The sequence below is a fragment of the Diabrotica virgifera genome, chromosome 6 (genome assembly GCF_917563875.1).
Source record: "Diabrotica virgifera virgifera chromosome 6, PGI_DIABVI_V3a".
NCBI lineage: Eukaryota > Metazoa > Arthropoda > Insecta > Coleoptera > Chrysomelidae > Diabrotica > Diabrotica virgifera.
The window spans coordinates 202,876,900-202,898,837 of NC_065448.1; the positions used below are offsets into that span (position 1 = coordinate 202,876,900).

General features: G+C 32.9%; 1 protein-coding gene across 1 annotated transcript in view; it reads right to left on the reverse strand.

Moving 5' to 3' along the window:
- LOC114332222 (uncharacterized) overlaps nt 1-16,872 on the reverse strand; it is a 33,177-nt gene extending 16,305 nt beyond the window's left edge. Inside the window, exons 1-2 of the mRNA XM_050653149.1 lie at nt 16,714-16,872; nt 1,741-2,679 (exon numbers count right to left, since the gene is read on the reverse strand). Of these exons, the coding sequence (XP_050509106.1) occupies nt 1,741-2,679; nt 16,714-16,872 (1,098 nt within the window). The remainder of the gene's footprint in view (nt 1-1,740; nt 2,680-16,713) is intronic.
- Between the last annotated feature and the right edge of the window lie 5,066 nt (nt 16,873-21,938).

Consider the following 21,938-nt stretch of genomic DNA (forward strand, 5'->3'; position numbering starts at 1 on the left):
ATCAAAAAGCTGGGTCTAAATGAACATATTTTTAAGACTATGCAGAAAGCTGTGCTACTCTCGACGTCCTAGAATAATCAGGCCTAGAAAATTAGGGTTTTATACTTTATTATTGGTTTGATTTATTTTTGTAATATTACTTGCTTGTTTCCCAAATATTTTATTATTTATTCGCTTTAATTCATTTGTTCGGTTAATTCGTCGTTTCAGTATTTATCTTAACTTCATTTCTATATATTTTATTCATTAATTTTGCTTAATTCATCATTGTATTTTCTCTTCGTCAGGCTTGTGCCTATTTATTTATATTAGTCATATTTTTCGGGTTTTAATTTAGTTGTACGTAGCGAGCGTACTATAACCATTTGGTAGTCTCATGTGTTACAGTACCCTTTGCACAAGTAGTATTTTTATTATTTTTTTATCTATATTTGGGTGTCATATGCAGCAGCTTAACTTTTTAACTTTTTAACTTTTAAACCTTTTTTATTAATTATTAGGTAGACTATGGATTTGCAATTTATTTAAATTTTTGCAATTGATTATTTCTGTTTTAACTTCGATTTATTTATTTATTTTATTTAACTTATTGACGATTTATGTAATTTTAGTAAATTGGATTGTTACTGTTTTGTTTTTTTTTTACTATTTATAAGCTTTGTCGATAAAATTGTAAAATTTTTCATGGCAATAAAGCATATTTCTATTCTATTATATGTGAGTTGTACCCTATATGTAAGTGAGAGGTATGTAATTTTGTAACAGGTAACCTTATTGTAGTTATCTCAAATATAACTTTTGTATAACTTATGTCATTTTAGAATCACATGATATGCACCTTGTGTAACTCAGAGATTGTCAAAAATCTAGTAGTTATTTTTAATAAATATTTACTTATTTTGTATATCATTTATTTTTATTATTCCTTTATGTTCATTAGTACTGATTTAATATGTATATTTAATATTTGACATTAGTGTAAGATACCTGGGAGAGTGATCGAAGATCATTTTCTTGGCGCCCATGATTTGTTAGTTTTATTTAATTGGTTCTTCTTTAGCACTTATTCATCTTTATACATTTTCAGTACATTATTTTTATCTTTTTCTCTTACAATTTACCTTTTCTAGTCATCATCATCATCTACTTTGAGCTACTGTTCTTCGACGGGCATGCAAACGAGCCGTATCCATCCTTGAGTGTCAAGTTGTTCCCTTGCATCTCTTGCTAGCCAACTCTATTCAGTTTGCCTCTGTCGCTTCATACTTCTACTTCTATGCTTTTTAATTCCCAATTCCCCTTTCCTCAACTTCATCATCTTATCATTAATCCCCCATACAAGTACTAATGAAAAGTAGTATTTTCTATCCATCCTCAGTATTTTAGTTACTTCGGCTTCTCAACGTTGAAGCTATTTATTTATGTCCCATTAGACACATTAGTTGTCTTCATTTTCCTTACTTCTGTTGGAGTTTAGTATCCTCTTTGCTTTCACTCCAACAGAAGTTCTTCTTCTTTTTGTTACAATTGGCATATGAACATTTCTGGGAGATACTCCAGCATGTCAAGTCACCTAGGGCTCGATAACATGGAAAGAGTCCCACCAGAGCTCAATCCTTTTGATACCTTAGGTATCTGAGATTAATGAACTTTCCCCTTAGAGGGAGAGAGAGACGTATGGCTAAATCTGGATATAAACATAATGTTTAAATATAATAATAATAATTACAAAATGCTCACCTTTTTAAAATAGTTGCTCAGACTTGCAGAAAAAGCAGTTAATAATATTTCCATAAAAGTAGTAGAAGGTATTTTTCTTTTGATCCTTTTAACACAATTTATGAGATTTGCCTTCTTTTCAACAACTCCAACAAATAATCTTTCCCCGGACAATTTTTCCCGGTGTAAAATATTCACGTCTTTTTCCTTAATTAAGTTCTGATAAAGTTGAATGGCTGGAGCTTTAATTATTGTTTCAATTTTTTCTGTTAAGGTATTTAAAGCACTTTTCTGCAGTGGTGGCTGAATCGACAAAGAAGTTGTAACTGGTTGGTCTAGAATAGTATTAACGAAGAAATTTATCAATGAGGCGCCATCACCAATTATATGGCTCAATCTTAAAACCATGTAGAGTTGATTATAGTAAACTCCCGATTTTGTTAGAATAAAAAAAATTTCCCAAGGAATTTTATTGTTTTTGGGCAAACCTATTTTACTTCTTGTTGTTAAATAGGTTTGTATATAGTCAACATCAATAATATCTTCTGCAAAATATTCGATATGTACACAACTATTCACAGAAAATTTTCCTTTCAAATAAAAACTGTATCCCAAGAAATTTTCTACCGTACTGGTTAATTTCGGATATTCCGTTGGATCAGATAACCATCTTGTTTGTAATCTATGTTTAAATTCTTCTATGAACAAGTCTGGTGCTCTCTTGCATTTGACAGTTACAATAACATCTATAACACTTTTGGAAAGATCTTCTGTTGTCCAAACTGCATCTTGACTGTTAAGCAATCCCAAATATTGGGATCCATATTTTATTTGTAGAAATACGCTCACAGCCGTCTTGTATAGAAATAACAAACAGGCTATAATTATAACAATTGGTAACAAAGTGTAGATGAGTAAATAATAATGTGCATATAAATTCAGTCTCTGCTTCGCTGCTTTCTGAAATAAAAATGAAATCAGTACAAATTATTGCATATGCAGATTATGTATTCTTTTTCTCATAGGCATCGTTCAGTGCGTCACAGTTTTTCGATTTCTTTCTAACGCATTAAATTGTATGTGACAGAAAAAAAGGCACGTTCGTGATTACAGACATTTATAACATTTATTCTAGTTGTCGATAGATGGCGCTATAATCGAAAAAAAATATTTACGAATTATATAATATATCTACGAATATAATCTGTACAATTTATAAGACTATACAAATCAAAGAAAATACCATTTTATAAATGCAATAAACACAATCGATTTGTTTTTATGCCAAATTGCAAATAAAATTTGACAACTGTCAGATTTAACTAAAATGTCATGTTAGAATAAATGTTACAAACGTGTATTTTCTATTCTCATACTATAATATATCAATTATGATGTCACTACCTGTATCATAATGAACTTCATTATTACATAATGAACTTCATTATATGATACAGGGCCCAGAGCACGCCAAATAGAATTCTATTTTGCTGACGTCACAAAATAGAATTTCATAATGGGAGAATCGACGGTTGCTAGGCAACGTGACGTCACTAAAATAGAATTTTATTTTGCGTGCTCCCACTGCAGATTTTCATTAAGATGCAGATTTTTAACCAATAGAATCGCGATATGGCATTCGCGATAAAGGTGGTACACGCGCAGTGACCAATGGCGAGTCAAATACATACGCTTTGACAGTTCTCAATATGTAAACAAACTGTCAAACTGACAAACTACTTAATTTGTTTGCGTTACAAAATTAATAAATTTGAATATATTTTTGTTGTGAATGATCATAGAAAAAATAGTGTATACAACTTGCATTTATTTATCATTATGAAGCTCGTACTCTATAAGAAACTCGCCGCATACGGCTCGTTTATCCCTCATACTCGCTTCATAATGACCATAATTAAATGCTCGTTGCATAATATACTATTATCACGGACTTACCTTTTTTTCTATCATTTGTGACGCACTGCCTATGAAAAGGACCATTCTATTAAGCTAGAATGACCATTTCATAAGGCAGCCATGAGACACACCCCATATTTTTTTGCTATTTTATTGCTAATTTATTACGCAAATTAAAAATTTATTGCTTCATCCCCTTCAGAGAAACAGGTGGCCATTCCAGCTTAATATTAAGCTAGAATAGCCAACATTCATATATCCGGAACGAAAGTAGATAGAGAGTTGCTTCCGGTGGCCTATTTTATTGCTAATTAATTGCTAATTTATTACGCAAAACAAAAATTTATTGCTTCATCCCCTTCAGAGAAACAGGTGGCCATTCCAGCTTAATATTAAGCTAGAATGGCCAACATTCATATATCCGGAACGAAAGTAGATAGCGAGTTGCTTCCGGTGGCCTATTTTATTGCTAATTTATTACGCAAAACAAAAATTTATTGCTTCAACCCATTCAGAGCAACAGGGGGCCATTCCAGCTTAATATTAAGCTAGAATAGCCAACATTCATATTTCCGGAACGAAAGTAGATATAGGGTAGCTTGCGGCGGCATATTTTATTGCTAATTAATTGCTGAAAGATTAAGTATTCAAGAATTTACAAACTCACCCCCTTCAACCCCTACCGTTATCATCATACCCCGGAATCCACAAAAAGTGAAAATAACCAGTTTAAAGACCTAAAACCAAGAACGTATTTTTTGCTTATTAGTTGCTACAGGTCTAAGCCAAAAATGAATGTTTTGCTTCCTCCCCTACCGATCCACAATGGCTACTGCGGTTTAATACTTAAGGCTACAATACTCAACACTCCTATTTCAGGAAAGAAAGCAGATAGAGGGTCGTTTCTGGCGGCATATTTTATTTCTAATTAATTGCTGAAAGATGGGATATACCAGAATTTACAAACTCACCCCCTCCAACCCCTACCGTTAACATCGTTCCCCGGATTTCACAAATTGTGAAAATCACCAGTTTAAAGACTTAAAACCAAGTGAATAATTTTTCTAATTAACTTTTGCAGGTCTACGCCAAAAACGAATTTTTTGCTTCGTCCCCTAACGAGAAACAATGGCTACTGCGGTTTAATACGTAAGCTACAATACCCTACACCTATTTCAAGGACGAAAGCAGATAGAGGGTCGTTTACAGTGGTATAATTTATTGCTAATTAATTTCTGAAAGACATGGTATACAATAATTTACAAACTTACCCCCTCCAACCCCCACCGTTGTCATAATTCCCCGGATTTCACAGAAAGTCAAAATTACTAGTTTAAAAACCTATGACCAAGTGGGTATTTTTTCCTAAGTAACTGCTGCAGGTCTACGCCAAAATCGATTGTATTGCTTCATCCCCTAACGAGCAACAATGGCTACTGCGGTTGAATACTTAAACTACCTTACTCACTTCTCCTGTTTCAGTAACGAAAGCAGATAGAGGGTGGCTTCCGGCGGCGTATTTTATTGTTAATTAATTGCTTATTTATTACGCAAATTACAAATTTATAGCTTCAACCACTTCAGAGAAACAGGTGGCTACTCCAGCTTAATATTAAGCTAGAAGAGCCAACATTCATATTTCTGAAACGAAAGTAGATAGAGAGTAGCTTCCTGCGGTATATTTTATTTCTAATTAATTGCTGAAAGATTGAGTATACCAGAATTTACAAACTCACCTCCTCCAACCCCTACCATTATCATCGCTCAACGGATTCCACAGAAAGTGAAAATTACCAGTTTAAAAACCTAAGACCAAGTGGGTATTTTTTTCCTAAGTAACTGCTGCAGGTCTACGCCAAAAACGATTATTTTGCTTCATCCCCTGAAGAGCAGCAATTGCTACTGCGGTTGAATACTTAACTACAACACTCAATTCTCCTGTTTCAGTAACGAAAGCAGATAGAGGGTCGCTTCCGGCGGCCTATTTTATTGTTAATTAATTGCTTATTTATTACGCAAATTACAAATTTATGGCTTCAACCCCTTCAGAGAAACAGGTGTCAGTAGCCATTGTTTCTCGTTAGGGGATGAAGCAAAAATTGGTTTTTGGCGTAGACCTGCAGCAGTTAATTATAAAAAAATACCCACTTGGTTTTAAGTTTTTAAACTGACTATTTTCACTCTTTGTGAAATCCGTGTAACGATGATAACGGTAGGGGTTGGAGGGGGTGAGCTTGTAAATTCTTGTATACTCAATATTTTAGCAATTAATTAGCAATAAAATATGCCGTCGGAAGCTACCCTATATCTACTTTCGTTCCGGAAATATGAATGTTGGCTATTCTAGCTTAATATTAAGCTGGAATGGCCACCTGTTTCTCTGAAGGGGTTAAAGCAATAAATTTTTGTTTTGCGTAATAAATTAGCAATAAAATAGGCCACCGGAAGCAACTCTCTATCTACTTTCGTTCCGGATATATGAATGTTGGCCATTCTTGCTTAATAATAAGCTGGAATGGCCACCTGTTTCTCTGAAGGTAATGAAGCAATAAATTTTTGTTTTGCGTAATAAATTAGCAATAAAATAGGCCACCGGAAGCAACTCTCTATCTACTTTCGTTCCGGATATATGAATGTTGGCCATTCTAGCTTAATATTAAGCTGGAATGGCCACCTGTTTTCCTGAAGGGGATGAATCAATAAATTTTTGTTTTGCGTAATAAATTAGCAATTAATTAGCAATAAAATAGGCCATCGGAAGCAACTCTCTATCTACTTTCGTTCCGGATATATGAATGTTGGCCATTCTAGCTTAATATTAAGCTGGAATGGCCACCTGTTTCTCTGAAGGGGATGAAGCAATAAATTTTTGTTTTACGTAATAAATTAGCAATTAATTAGCAATAAAATAGGCCACCGTAAGCAACTCTCTATCTACTTTCGTTCAGGATATATGAATGTTGGCCATTCTAGCTTAATATTAAGCTGGAATGGCCACATGTTTCTCTGAAGGGGATGAAGCAATAAATTTTTAATTTGCGTAATAAATTAGCAATAAAATAGCAAAAAAATATGGGGTGTGTCTCATGGCTCTCTTATGAAATGGTCATTCTAGCTTAATAGACATACCATAGCTATCATTAGTAGGAGCAAGCAACAACTAATGGAAGCGTTCAAGGAAATTGATCCAGAGCACGAAAAAGAGGAGTTAAAATAAGCGACACAAAAACCAAATAACATGACCGTCAAAAGAACATATGACAATAAAAACAATATCGCAATAGGACTTTTCATTCTCGGTCATTTGTTTCGAGTTTCTGTCATATGTTGTATAATCCGTGTATATTAATATTATACAAGGCTTATACGACATTTGACAGAAGCTCGAAACAAATGACAATCGTTGAAAAGCCCTATAGATAACTATGCAATCGAACACGTGGATGCCATCACATACAGTTGAGGCCAGGATTCTTTACCCGTGCGTCATCATTTAAAAATTTAAAACATACGAAATAAGTAGGAAATATACTAAACACAGCAGCAAGTAACAAAAAGTGGGTATTACTCCGATCGCGGGTTATATGGGTTATATGTAGTATAAAATTTGACGTTATCAAAGAAATATAATGTCAAATTTAAGTTTTGCTTTAAAATTTTGCTGCATAATTACAGCTGCATTTTAAGTAGCTTAATAAACTCTTTTAATACCATTGATTAATAAATAAATAAACAATTTATAAAAAAATTCAATAACATATTTTCTTTTTGTTATTAATATTCAATTTGCCGGAACATTAAACACAAGCATTCCTTAACTGTATTAATGAGGTTAGCTTTGTACGTTGTCAAAATTAATCGTAAAATAACATAAACTTACCATAAAATTTCAAACTTCAATATAAAATTAGTTGTGAAAACAACACTGTTTGTATAGGTAGGTTCTATAAAAAACTTCAAAATGCAAAAATTCGACAAAATAACAGCAAAAAATTTAACAAACTGACAGCCACAAAAGTAAACAAACCAAAACGTGAGAAATTGTACTTAAAATGTGAAAACATCCCCAATCGTCTTTTTTATACCTATCTCTTTTCAATGTACTGAGTCTAGATCGTTCATAAAAATAACATGTGTTTTTACTTAATAACAGGCTTTGTTATTAGTTTCATCCGTGGAAGAGAATGATGGTAGATAAAAAGTATGTGTTTTATCTCGTCAGGTATTAATGACGCACGGGTAAAGACTCATGGACTCAAGTGTATCTGGGTTAATAAAAGATTGATGACATCGAAATTATTCGACAAAAGAACAAAACTGGCTATCTACAGAACATTAATTAGACCCATAGTAACCTATGGTTGGGAGGTGTTATGAATTGGGATGACAAAAAAAGAGGAAGAGCAAATCAGAACATTCGAGAGAAAGATACTGAGAATAGTATACATCCCGATGTAAGAGAAAGACGCTACATGGAGGATCAGGAGAAACCACGAGATTAATGAATTTAATGAAGCGCGGGATATTGTAAGATTTGTTAACAGTCAGAGACATCATGGCTAGGATATGTCCAGAGAAAAGAAGTTACAAAATTAATAACGAAAATATTACAATGGAAGCCAATAGGATGACGAAAAAACGGAAGACTTAGAACGAGATGGATATGTTACGTGGAAGACGACCTGAAAACTATAAACGTAACACAATGGAGGAGAAGGGCACAGTAAAAAGTCTGAATTGAAGGACAGCCAGACAGGCAAACACCCATCCAGGGTTATTAGATATACCAAAAGAAACTTTTTAGCATATCCACAAACCCACAAACATCCTGATTACTATATTTAAAATAACTGAATATCTCAGTGATCTACATGTGCTTCTTCGTCCCCGTTTCCCTTTTATTTTTCCCTGAATAATTATATGTAGTAATTCATATTAAGGATTTCTTATCACGTGGGCAAAGTACTCCAATTGTATCCTTTTTACGGTATTCAGAACCTGTTTTTCTTTGTTTAGATATTCCCAACATTGGGCGGTACACCCACATCGTTTCAGTGAGAGTCCATGTTTTTCATTCCTTATAGTGGAATGCTAAAGATATTACAACGTAATAACCGCATTTTAATGTTATTCTTAGCGTTCTGTAGGTTAATACCCTTTCCGTCTTTGATAATGATGAGATTCTGGCTTGCTCTATTCTGAATTTGATTTCCTGAGATATTTGTATAATTGTACTCTCTTTACTATTTCTTCCATCTATTCTAATATTTTTTTTTTTTTTATTTAATGGCATAGACATTAGTGATACAGCCAGTTGCAATAAACAAAATACAATCCTAATCCTAATACAAAATTAAACAGAAACAATATAGTAACACAATAAATAATACAATACAATAATAATACAATAAAAACAATAATGGAACTCTGATAAAGTGATAAAATATTTATGACAAAAAAAGAAGATGCAAACCTGAACTTAAATCATAAAAAATCTCATGCCCGCGTACAAATCTTATAGGACCGTGCGTGTATCTGACAAGAAATCTATAATGATATTGTATATTTGTTGTGAGACTGTAGCCAGCAAAGACTGTATATTGAATGGTGCATGCATATCAAGTTTAATTAAATTTTTATAGAGAGAGTTTGAATGCTGTTGAAACTTAGTACATTCAAAAAAGATATGATCAAGATCACCCTGCTTTCCGCAATGTTTGCAATTATTGTCTTCAATCACATTTATTTTATATAAATGACTTGGATAGCAAGCATGCCCAAAACGTAATCGATTTATAGTTGTTATATATTTACGTGGAGCTTTAAAACTCTTAAACCATGTACTTTGTGGAATCACTGGTTGTAAAGTGGTGTATCTTGTGGGGTTTGTTAAGCAGTAAAGATTCCATTGATCTTTCCATATCGATAGTTGGTTTCTTTTAAAAATAGTAATAACATCTGATACACATAAAGAATATGACAATAAAGTGCCTGATGTTATACTGGATTTGGCTAAGTAGTCTACATACTCATTATCTTTGAGTCCAATATGTGCCTTAACCCAAATAAATTTTATATTGAAGCCAGAGTCTTCTAACTGCTTTAACATATCCTTTATTAAAAATATGTAAGGATTACTAAATGTTTTGGGCAAAAAAGTATTTTTGATATTCTGTAAAACTGATAGACAGTCTGAAAGAATTAACGTTTTTTTAGTATAAGAGTTTTTAATATATTTCAACGCTTCGAGTATGGCCAATGATTCCGCAGAGAAAATTGAAAACTCATTGGGAAGTTTGTACTTGAATTCAAAACCTCCTGAGGGTAAAAAATACGCACAGCCAGACCCTTCTCCTGATTTAGATGCATCTGTGTATATAACTGTTGCATCACTGTAGCAGTTCAAAATAGATTTCAGGATATTGTTGCTGATTATGTTGTTTTCGTTGTATGTGGGTATTATTACATCAGTTTTATGGAAGAGAGCAAAGTAGTCTAAGTTTTTGTCTACTGTGTTTAATTCCTTTGAAAAAATAGGATTGTTCTGTAATGCAGTACATAAAGGCGGAGATGGTTTTTTAATCCAATACTTGTGAGTAAGATCTGATTCGTTAAGATGACATATACTGGAAAATAATTCGAAATTTGTAGTGTGTGCTTTAAGTACCCATTTTTCGCTTAGTAAATTTCTTCTAATCTGTAAAGGAGGCTCAGAAGCTTCAACATGTATTGGTTGTATAGGAGTAGATCTCATAGCACCTAAACAGATTCTCAAGGCAGAGTTTTGGAAAAAGTCAATTTTTCTTAAAAGGTTTTTGGAAGCAGAACCGTAGAGGGTAGCACCATAATCTATAATGGATCGTATATAAGCTCTATAAAACAATAAAGATGTTTCAACATCGCAGCCCCACCACACTCTAGTTGTCATTCTAAGGAAATTAATACCTTTGCTACATCTATCCAGCATATATTGTATGTGTGGTTTCCAAGTTAGTTTTTTGTCCAGAATGAGTCCCAGATATTTGACATTATTTTTAAATGTAAAAGATTGATCACTAAGTAATACATCTTGGTTTATAGGAAGATTGTGTCTTGTAAAGACAGATACTGCTGATTTTTTAATTGATAAATTTAAGCCGTTCTCTAAGAACCATGGAAAGAGGGAACTACAAACTGTACTTAGGTTTTGCATACCGTTTTCATATTTCTTGCTTTCCATATAGACACAAAAATCGTCTGCATATTGTATGATTTTGAATGGGATGTTGTTTATTTGCATCTTATGTATGTCAGAGGTGTACAGATTAAATAAAATTGGTGATAATACTGAGCCTTGTGGTATACCGTAATAATTATGTCGAGGTCCTATTAGTTTATTATTATGATCTCTGATGTAAATTACCCTATCTGTATAGAAACCGATTATTGTGTTAACGAAAGCAATTGGCATATGAAAAAAATTTACCATTTTATGTTTTAAGGTTGATAAACAAACTGAGTCATATGCTCCTTCAATATCTAAGAATAGTGCTGCTAAGTAGTTATTTTTAGTTAAGTTATTCTGTACATCTACAACAAGTGTTGTTAAAGCGTCTAGAGTTCCAAAACCTCTTTTGTAACCAAACTGGTTTACTGGAAGTAAATTCTCTTTTTGTAACCACCAATCTAATCTAAATTTTATAAGCCTTTCTAAAGTTTTAAAAATACAAGACAGTAAGGATATTGGTCTATATGAACTTACGATGTTTGGGTCTTTTCCGGGTTTAAGGATAGGAACAACTAAGATGTCTTTGAAAGAATCGATAACTATATTTTTTTGGATGATATCATTGAAGACATTTAAAAGAAGTTTTTTAGCAACATCTGGTAGGTTGGTTAACATGGGGTATTTTATATGATCGATACCAGGAGAAGTATTTATGCGGTTTTTAAGGGCAAAATCTAATTCAGTTTCAGTAAATGGTTTTAACAGGAAGTGATTATTTGAATGATGACTTTGTGTAGATCGTGTAGGTGAATTTTGAGCAAAAGGAGGACATACTTTATTAAAAAAGTCGTCTAATAGATTATCATTGAAGGGTTTTATACTAATAGATGCTTTTCGATTCATTTTGTTGGCCTGTGACCATATCTCCTTAGAGGAGGTATTTTTGCTTAAATTAGAACACCATTTAATCCAACTAGCTTTGGCTTTTTGTTTCAACTGCTTTTTAGTATGAGCAGTAACTTTCTGACAATTTAGATAATTATCAAGGCTTGGTGAACGTTTATACAATGCTAATGCTTCTTTTCTGTCATTGATTATCAGATCGCATTCTGGGTCCCACCATGGTGGAGGCGATCGATTTTTAGATTTAAAAATTTTGTATTGAGGAATAGATCTAATTGCAGCATCATTAATGCAATCTAATAGAAAACTATAATTTTGATAAGTATTGAAAGAGCTATTGTAGTTGGAAAACATGTTTTCAATTAAGGATGTATACAGGGACCAATTGGCTTTCTTGATATTCCATTTGCTTTTTGGATAAATTATTTCTTGTGAGGTGTTGGTTATTGAAAAATTCATAGATATAGCAAAATGATTCGAGCCTAAGGTGTCAGATAAAACTGACCAAGTAAATTTACTGGCTATATTAGCTGTGCAGAGTGAAATGTCAATCATAGATTTTTGAGTACCATATCTAGGAAGATATGTAGGTTCTCCATTATTCAAAATTACAAGATCTAGGTCTTCGATACTGCTAACAATTTGGTTACCAACTGGATCATTACGCAGTGAGCCCCATAGTGAGTGATGAGCATTCATATCTCCGCCAATTAAAAAAGGTGATTTGATTTGTGAGAAGATATTTATCCAATCGTTTTTGGATGTACTAATATTTGGAGGTCTATATATAGATAAAAAACTTAATTCTATTGTGTTACATTTAACGATAGCACCGCAAACTAAAATTCCCTCATTAAAATTGTTTCTAATATTTATTTCACGAAATGGCATAGTTGTTTTAATTAAAATTGCAACACCTGCATACCCGTCATATCTCTCTTGGCGAATTACACTATAACATTTAAATGTATAATTTTGATTTGGTTTGAACCAGGTTTCACTTAATAATACAATATCAATATTTTCAGTTATTAAAAAATGAATTAAACTATTTTTATTCGAAACAACGGATCTACCTTTCCATTGCAAAATTTTTAATGATTTAAGTTCTGGGAACATGTTATTTATGAGTGATATCCTCTAAAATCGTTTTTATACCATGGTAAATACTATCTTGACTCATAGTTTTTATATCATCTACAGTTTGAATATTTGTAATCAAATTAAAAATATAATTGGAAATGAGAGTTTCCAATACTCGTTGATCTGATTTGTTTTGACAAATTGGGGGTTTTAAATTAGCAGGAAGGGGTTTGGAGGGCCCAAAATTAAAAGGGAACATGGGTGAATTGTTTTGTGTTTGGTTTGGTGATATTTTTCGTTTTTTAGCTATATTATAGTGGCTTGAGGAGGGTTGGGATTGGGATGTATTATTTGAAATGTTTTGATTTTTATGTGTGGTAGTAGAAGGGGATGCTTTTTTTGAAGATGTTGGGAGGGGAGGGAAACTGTCTTCGATATTGTCTAGTGTGGAATATCTATTCTGAATAAACAATTCCGAGAAGGACGATTCACAGTAATTTTTTGCCTCGATAAAGGAAATTTTTTGCTCAATCATCACGTTCTTTATCTTCTTTTGATGTTCGTATTTTGGACACTTCTTGGATATGGAAACATGATCTTTACTATCACAATGTATGCATTGAACATCATTATCTTGACATGTATGATCTTCATTTTTGATTTTTCCACATTTTATGCAATGTGCTTGTGGACTGCGACACTGCTTGGAAATATGTCCAAATCTTAAGCAATTGTAACACTGTGTTACTTTGCCAATGTAGGTTTCAACAGGAAAAAATACACTATTTATTGAAATGTAGCTAGGAAGAATATTTCCTTCGAAGGTGACTATCATTGTTCTTTTGGGTACATAGTTAGTTTTTCCATCGGTGTCAACTTTTCTGTAAGTTCTTTTAAAGGCTATTATGGGGGAGGGAGATTTACTATTATCTAACAAATACTTTTCATCGTATTGAGTATCAATATCTCTTATTAGGCCTCTTATTTCTAGTAAATGGTTAGGGACATATGCTACTAAGTTTTGGTCTTTTAATTTTATATTTTTAACTAAATTATTTGCATCTACGATTGACCTTAACAAAACTTTAATTCTGTTTTTTCCAATGGCTTTTATTTCAATAATATTAGGAATGTTCAATTTTTTATGCAAAATGTCCGCAACAGTAAGTGGATGTAAACGGCCAATATCCTGATTGTTTGATTTTTCTATATATACATAAACATTATCAAAATTGTACTTATCTGATGCAACGTTGAACAATTTTTTCTCTACAACTTTTTGCGGAGGTGGAATTTGTTGTGTCGGCACTTTAATAACATCTCTGGTTTTAGTTGTAATTTTCGCAGTAGAATCATCCAAATTTTCTATTAAACTTGATTCAATAATATCCATTTCACTATTCTCACTAGCACCTGAAAAGTTTTCACCTAATGGTGTCCCTGGGGAAAAAGCTTCCCCCATTGGGGGTCGCTTATAGCACTGTTTATCACACTCAATCAATATCAGGTTTTAAATCACACCAAGTGTCCTTTTTTCTACTAATTAACTCGCTAAATAGTTAATTTTATTAAGAGCAGATTTTAATGGGCACTGTCAGCTTGACGTTTTTGATTGATCTATTCTAATATCAGTTAAATTGTTAGCTATATTTTTTTTTTGTTTTTGATGATGACTATTCATTAGATTTTTTTTGTTTACTATAGTCTGATACCGCTTGGAGAATTATGTGTAAATCATATTTTTCCGTTGCTTGCAAAATTGTGTCATCAGTTAATCTTAAGTTATTGATAACTACTCCGTTGGCAGTTACACTTCCTGTTCTATCTTCCACAGTTTCTCTCATAATCTTTTCTGCATTTAAATGAAAGAAAAGAGAATTAAAACTCCTCTCATAATAGGATTTTCTTCGGGCGACTGACTTTCTCTTCTAATTAGCTTCAGCTGTCTGATTCCAGTATAAACCGGATATTTAAATGCCCAGTTCATTCTGATCTATGTTAATCAAAATCCCAATTAACTTCTCGTGTTTAACAATAGAAAAGGGAATACTTATAAATGGAGATCGACTGAATAACATAAGATACGCTGATAGCACTGTCTTTTTGCAGTCTGGAAGGTCTACAGACTCTCAAAGGTAGCAGAACTAAGTAGCTGATTTGGGGCTTGACTTAAACATAAAAAAAAACAAAATACATGGTTATAAGCAAAAATAGGATAACACCGGACCTAACAACTTTTGATTTTTGGGTGCGAATTTTAACAAGCAATGAGAAAAATATTAGTCCCATTATTAGAAGAGTGAAAAACATACCTAAATAGTCCATTCAGTCACGTTAAAATATTGCAAAATCTCCAAATTTTAAAGAATTGCTTGGACTGACATATACATAGCTAATTTGTCAAAGAAAAAAGTGATATTGTGCCGGTGCGGTGTGCGCTTTTGCCCTGGGGTTACTTTCACCCCTTTGCGAGGATGAACAAACATAACTTCGAGATAAGTCCGGAAATGTATAACCTGACTAATTCTAAGCAACTTTTGTTCTATAGACCCAGCAGAAGCAGAGCTGCAACTAATGAAAAGTAGGTTTTTATTCCTCATATTCCAAATCGAATATTTCAACGTGAAATAACCAAAAAATCGAACATTTTATAGAGAAAACTTACTACAACTTTTTTAAAGTGTTTAAAAAAGCTTTATTTTTGTTTTTGAAAACGCTATTGGTTAAAGGGCTTGAACGAATCACTAATCACGAACGTACGCAATGTTTGAACAGCCATATCTTAACTAATTTTTGTCTTACAGGAAAACAAAAAATCCAAAATATTCAAAGAAGCAAAACCTACATTTTTTTACTCTTTGGGATTTTGGGTATCACTAAACTAATAATTTGTAAATTATTTTTAAAAACATTAATTTTTTTTACTTTAAAACTAAATTTTTTCAAAAAGGAGCACTTTGAACTGATGAAACATACAGATCATATAAACAATACATATAAGTAAAATAACTCGTGAATCGGTCATGATTAATTTCACTTGGTATGCTAATTAGTGGGAGATTTTTACGATTTTTTTTTACCAAAAAAAAAGGGATCAACTTTATTTTGAGAGTAACTTATTTACTTTTAATGTTAGAAACTTGAAAAAAACAACAATAAAGCTTTTTTAAGCACTTTAAAAACGTTGTGATGAATTTTTCCCGAAAAGTGCTTCATTTTTTGGTTATTTCACGTTGAAATATTCGATTTGGAGTTTGACGAATAAAACCCTACTTTTCATTAACGACAACTGTGCTTGTGCTGGGTCAACAGACTTCATACACCATTTTTTTCACGTTTTAATAAGCTATATTTTTACTAAAAACATTTTTTTCGGCAAAATACTGACATTTTCAATTATTTGCGAAAAGCCGTCAAAAACATGGTTTTTTTTTTGTTGAAAATGAATATGTTCACTCGCGAATAACTCGAAAAGTATTGATTTAATAAAAAACTCTATAGAACAAAAGTTGCTTAGAATTAGTCAGTTTATCCAATTCCGGACTTACTGTGAACGTATATTTTTTTCACCGCTGAGAATGGGTGAAACTCACCCCCCAGGGGAAAAGCACACATTAGCACAATATCACTTTTTTCTTTGACATGTAAGCTATGAGTATGCCAAATTTCATAGGAATTCAAAGGAATAGAGTAAATAATCAAAATACCAAAAACTACTTAACAAAAGGATAAGTAAACTAGAGAATCCATTAAAAAGGAAAGAAAAATAATATACCTACCTAACTACCTTCAATACATGTTAAGAATGAAAAGAGTTATAATATGTAGATAGGCATTATAAAATATCATCACTTATTTCCCACATTTACGGATTTTGTACTTACCAAAGGTATGCAACAAATTATCAAATATAAAGAATTTATAATAACAAAACGACTACATTCTGCTACCAAATTGTTAGATTCACTTAATGCTGGAGTTTCATTCGTCGAATTTGTAACATTATACAAAGAAATACACAGTTCTTGGCATCTAAACGACATATTGCAGAGTGTAGTAGAATATTTTCTGTAAAATATTACCAAATCCTGTTATTAGTAATTGGATTTAAGAAAATCAACTCCCTGTCAAGTAGCTAATAATAGTAAAGCCAATATATTTTTTATTATTATCTATATTTCGAATTATATTTTACCTTGTGTCAAGGATGAAGATTACTAATGTCGAAATGGCTAATGAACTCTTAATTTTAGAATGAATTACTCAAACATCAAAATAAGTTGCAAGCAGTCCTAGATATAAAATTAATAAAATGAGTATTTCATCTCTGAAACTCATTGCACTAAACAATATTATACCAAGTTTAGAAGAAACAGCGTGTATTATATTACATGTAGATACAGTTGAGTCCGCGAGTCTTTACCCGTGCGTCATCATTTAAAGCATACGAAATAAGTCGGAAATCTATTTCACGCAACAACAACTGACAGAAAGTGGCTACTGTTCCGATTACGGGTTTTATTATAAAATTTGACGTTATCAAATATATAGAATGTCAAATGTAAGTTTTGCTTCAAAATTTTTGTGCAGAATTACAGCTACATTTGAAGTAGCTTAATAAATTATTTTATTATTATTGATTAATAAATAAATAAACAATTTATAAAAAAATTCAATAACATAAATTTTATTTTTGTTATTTTATTCACTTTGACGGAAATCTAAACACAGTCATTTCTTTACCGTGTGAATGACGTTAGCTTTGTATGTTTTAAATATTAATTGCCAAAATATAATTATTTACCTTAAAATTTCAAAGCCCAATATAAAATTAGTTGTGAAAACAACTGTTTGTGTAATATAAAGAAACTTCAAAACGCAAAAATTCGACCAAAACCGCAAAAAATTCAACTGACTGACAGCCACAAAATTAAACACAGCAGAAACGTCAAACAAATTGTGCTTAAAATATGAAAACATACCGAATCGTCTTTTTTGTACCTATCTCTTTTCAATGCACTGACTATAGATGGTTCATAAAAATAACATGTGTTTTTACTTATAGTATTTTTACTACAAAAGCGATATTACGTAGGTCAAAATTTTTGACGTAAGAGAACTGTCAAAACATTAGAATGTGACTTTTCATTATTGCCATGGCATGTTTATAATAAACATGGCAATAATGAAAAGTCACATTTTCATGTTTTGACAGTTCTCTTACGTCAAAAATTTTGACCTACGTAATATCGCTTTTGTAGTAAAAATACTATAATAACAAACGTCAGCACGTCATATCATGAGTTTCATGCGTGGAAGAGAATGATGCTAGATAAAAAGTATGTGTTTTATCTCGCCAGGTGTTAATGACGCACGGGTAAAGACTGGCGGACTCAACTGTATATGCTGTGACTACAGTGTGTACTGATCTGTCAGGATCAAACACCTATTTAGACAAATGGTCGAAAAATACGGCCAAAACGCGTTCTGGTCACCAGCATATCGCCAATGTCCAAAATATCGCTTTTCACCTATAGTCCTGTCGCCAGTGGGGGTACAACGGCCTCCTTAATTCAGATGGACTTACCTAAGTTTTTTTATGTATTTTGACCCATAGAACACGAATTTTTTGGGTAACAGTCGATCCGGATGTCGATAACATTGTTATAAACAAAGAACTTGAGGAATCACATAACAGCGATTTTTCGCAAAACAAAACATTTTTTTGTATTTCTTGGGTCATTCTAAGCAAAAAATGTTTTTACAAGTTTTTTCGTAGAATGCATAGTTTTCGACATAAACGCGGTTAAACTTTCAAAAAATCGAAAAATTGCAATTTTTGAACCCGAATATCTTTTGATTGAAAAATAAAATAGCAACTCTGCTTACCGCATTTGAACGTTCAAGTCAAATTCTATCGGTTTTGATTATTTTCATTGCTAAAAATAATTTTTTTATTATTAAACAAAGCTATAAACACATAGTGGTTAAATGATGTTTTCAATGCATTTCTCATTTGAAGTCGAAAGAGTAGGCGCGCATACGACAATTTCTACGTAGATTACGTACATTAAAACGCATGCATTGGGCACGGGAAACACTATGTGTTTATAGCTTTGTTTAACAATAAAAAAATTAACTTTCAGCAATGCAAATAATCAAAACAGATAGAAGTTGACTTGAACTTTCAAATGCAGTAAGCAGAATTGCTAGTTTATTTTTTAATCAAAAGTTATTCGGGTTTTAAAATTCCACTTTTTCGATTTCTTGAAAGTTCAACCGCGTTTATGTCGAAAACTATGCATCCTACGAAAAAACTTGTAAAAACATTTTTTGCTTAGAATGACCCAAAAAGTACAAAACAATGTTTTGATTTACGAAAATTCGTTGTTATGTGATTCCTTAAGTTCTTTGTTTATAACAATCTTATCGACATCCGGATCGACTGTTACCCAAAAAATTCGTGTTCTACGGGACAAAATACATAAAAAAACTTGGGTAAGTCAATCTGAATTAAGGAGGCCGTTGTACCCCCCCCCCCCCCCCCCCCCTGGCGACAGGACTAGAACACGTCTAGACCTGCTTGTATTGTCAGAATGCTACTGACTTTCCCAAGTCAGCGGCGAGGCAACGAAGCATTAAACCTAGGAATTTTGTGCAGTAAGATGAATCGTCATGCAACTTTTTGCATTCGATTCGAGAGAGTGTCAGGCAATTTTGTGAACTAAATTGATCTCCAGCAAAAATGTTTGTGCATGTGAAAATGCATTTTCAAGTGGATCTCGAAGAGATGGAAAATGAAAAATTTAGAACTTAGGAAATATTGACGGAAATGAGTTCAATTTTTATACTTGGGAATTTTGGAGGTCACTGAATACGAATTTCATGACGGAAATGGCCTCCGAGGTACCTGGTGCCCAGGGTGGAACTCGTCGCTTGGGATGATCGAATAATTCGGGGGACGATCGAATAATTCTCGAAATAAAGGATTATATCGAAAAACTGAAAAATACGTGTTCGATAGTTTTCAAGAATCTATCGAATGACACTAAACACGACCCCCTACTCCACCTCCTGGAGGTGGGTGGGGGTAACTTTAAAATCTTAAATGGAAACCCCCATTTGTTATTGTAGATTTGGATTGCCTACGTAAAAATAGGCAACTTTTATTCGAGACATTTTTTCGAATTGTGTATAGATGACGCTATAATCGGAAAAAACGATTTATTGTGATAGCATAGGTAAATTATAGAAACGGTCTAATATCTCGAGAAATATACTTTCAAATAAAAAACCAAAAAATACGTATTTAATATTTTTCAAGAACCTATCGAACAACATCAAACATGACCCTTCACTCCACCCCCTGGATGTGGGGTGAGAGGTATCAAATAGGAATCCTTATGTTTTATTGCGTATTTGGATTCCTTATGAAAAAATAAGTAACATTTTTTAGAATTGTTGATAGATGGCACTAATAAATAGTATTTTTCCGATTATAGCGCCATATATCCATAATTCGAAAAATTTGCTCCAATAAAAGTTACGTATTTTTACGTAAGAAATCCAAATCTGCAATAAAAAATGGAGGCTCATATTTAAGATTTTAAAGTTACCCCCCACCCCACCTCCAGGGGGTGGAGTGGAGATTCGTGTTTGATGATATTCGATAGGTTCCTGAAAAATATTAAACATTTATTTTTTGATTTTTTATTTGGAAAAGTGTATTTGTCGAGATATTAGTCCGTTTCTATAATTTACCTATAGTATCACGATAAATGTTTTTTCCGATTACAGCGGCATCTATCCACAAATCAAAAGCAATCCAAATCTGCAATAACAAATGAGGGTTTCTATTTAAGATTTTAAAGTTACCATATCCCACCTTCAGGGGGTCGAGTGGGGGGACGTGTTTAGTGTCATTCGATAGATTTTTGAAAAATATTGAACACGTATTTTTCAGTTTTTCGCTCCAATCTTCATTTAACGAAGTATTCGTTCGTCCCGCGAATTATTAGTTCTACCCTGGGCACCAAGTACCTCGGAGACGATTTCCGTCATAAAAGTCGTGTTCAGTGACCTCCAAAAGCCCCAATTATAAAAATTGAACTCATTTCCGTCAATATTTCCTGAGTTCTAAATTTTTCATTTTCCATTTCTTCGAGATGCACTTTGAAAATGCATTTTCTTATGCATTACAATTTTTGCCGGAGATCCATTTAGTTCACAAAATTTCCTGACACTTTCTAGAATCAAATGCATGACGATTCATCTTACTGCACAAAATTCCTAGGTTTTGGGCTTTTTAGTGCTTCGTTGCTTCGTCTATTAAAAGCATTCTGTCACTAATCTCCACATTGCCATAACGCGTCGAGCATAGAAACAAAACGTCCAACCAAAGGCCAATGACATATAGATTGTTTATGTAATATTTATTGTTTATGTAAGTACTTATAAAATTCAACTATTAAAAAAATCATCAGTACTAAAAGAGACGGAAAACATTGCGATATGCAACAAAAACATTTACATGAACCTATGCCTTAAGGGCATCGACATAATTACTTCTAGCTATGTTTACATGAAAAGTTGTGACTACTGTCTTGACTCTACCTACACGCGCATTTTTGTCCCGCTATATCGTTTGCAATACACTGTATCCTTATCATTCTCTTTGCCTTATCCCAGTGTTCCCAACCTTTTATGTCTGTCGACCCACCTTCTGATGCTTTTTCATATTCGCGACCCATCCCTCACTCATAATGATAGAAAAAAATAAGGAACACGGTCACTGTACGCTACACAGCTACTGTAAGGCCCGGCGCAAATTGAGCCTAAGCGAGACACAACCTGCACCGGGTAACTGCTTAGACAGTTTTGCGCATCCTACTACATATCAGTACAGTACATTCGTTGGTAGGTCTCGCTTGGGAACGTTTGTCATCGGCGTACAGTTTTCTTGGGCCGTGGGACGCGTGACACAGCCAGATGTTTATTTTTACTTGTTTTTGTTTGAAAGATGGACTTATCTGACATGAATACGGATGGTACCTAAGTACAATTTAGCATAAAAAATATTAGATTGTGTAAATGATTGTGATCCGAGCAG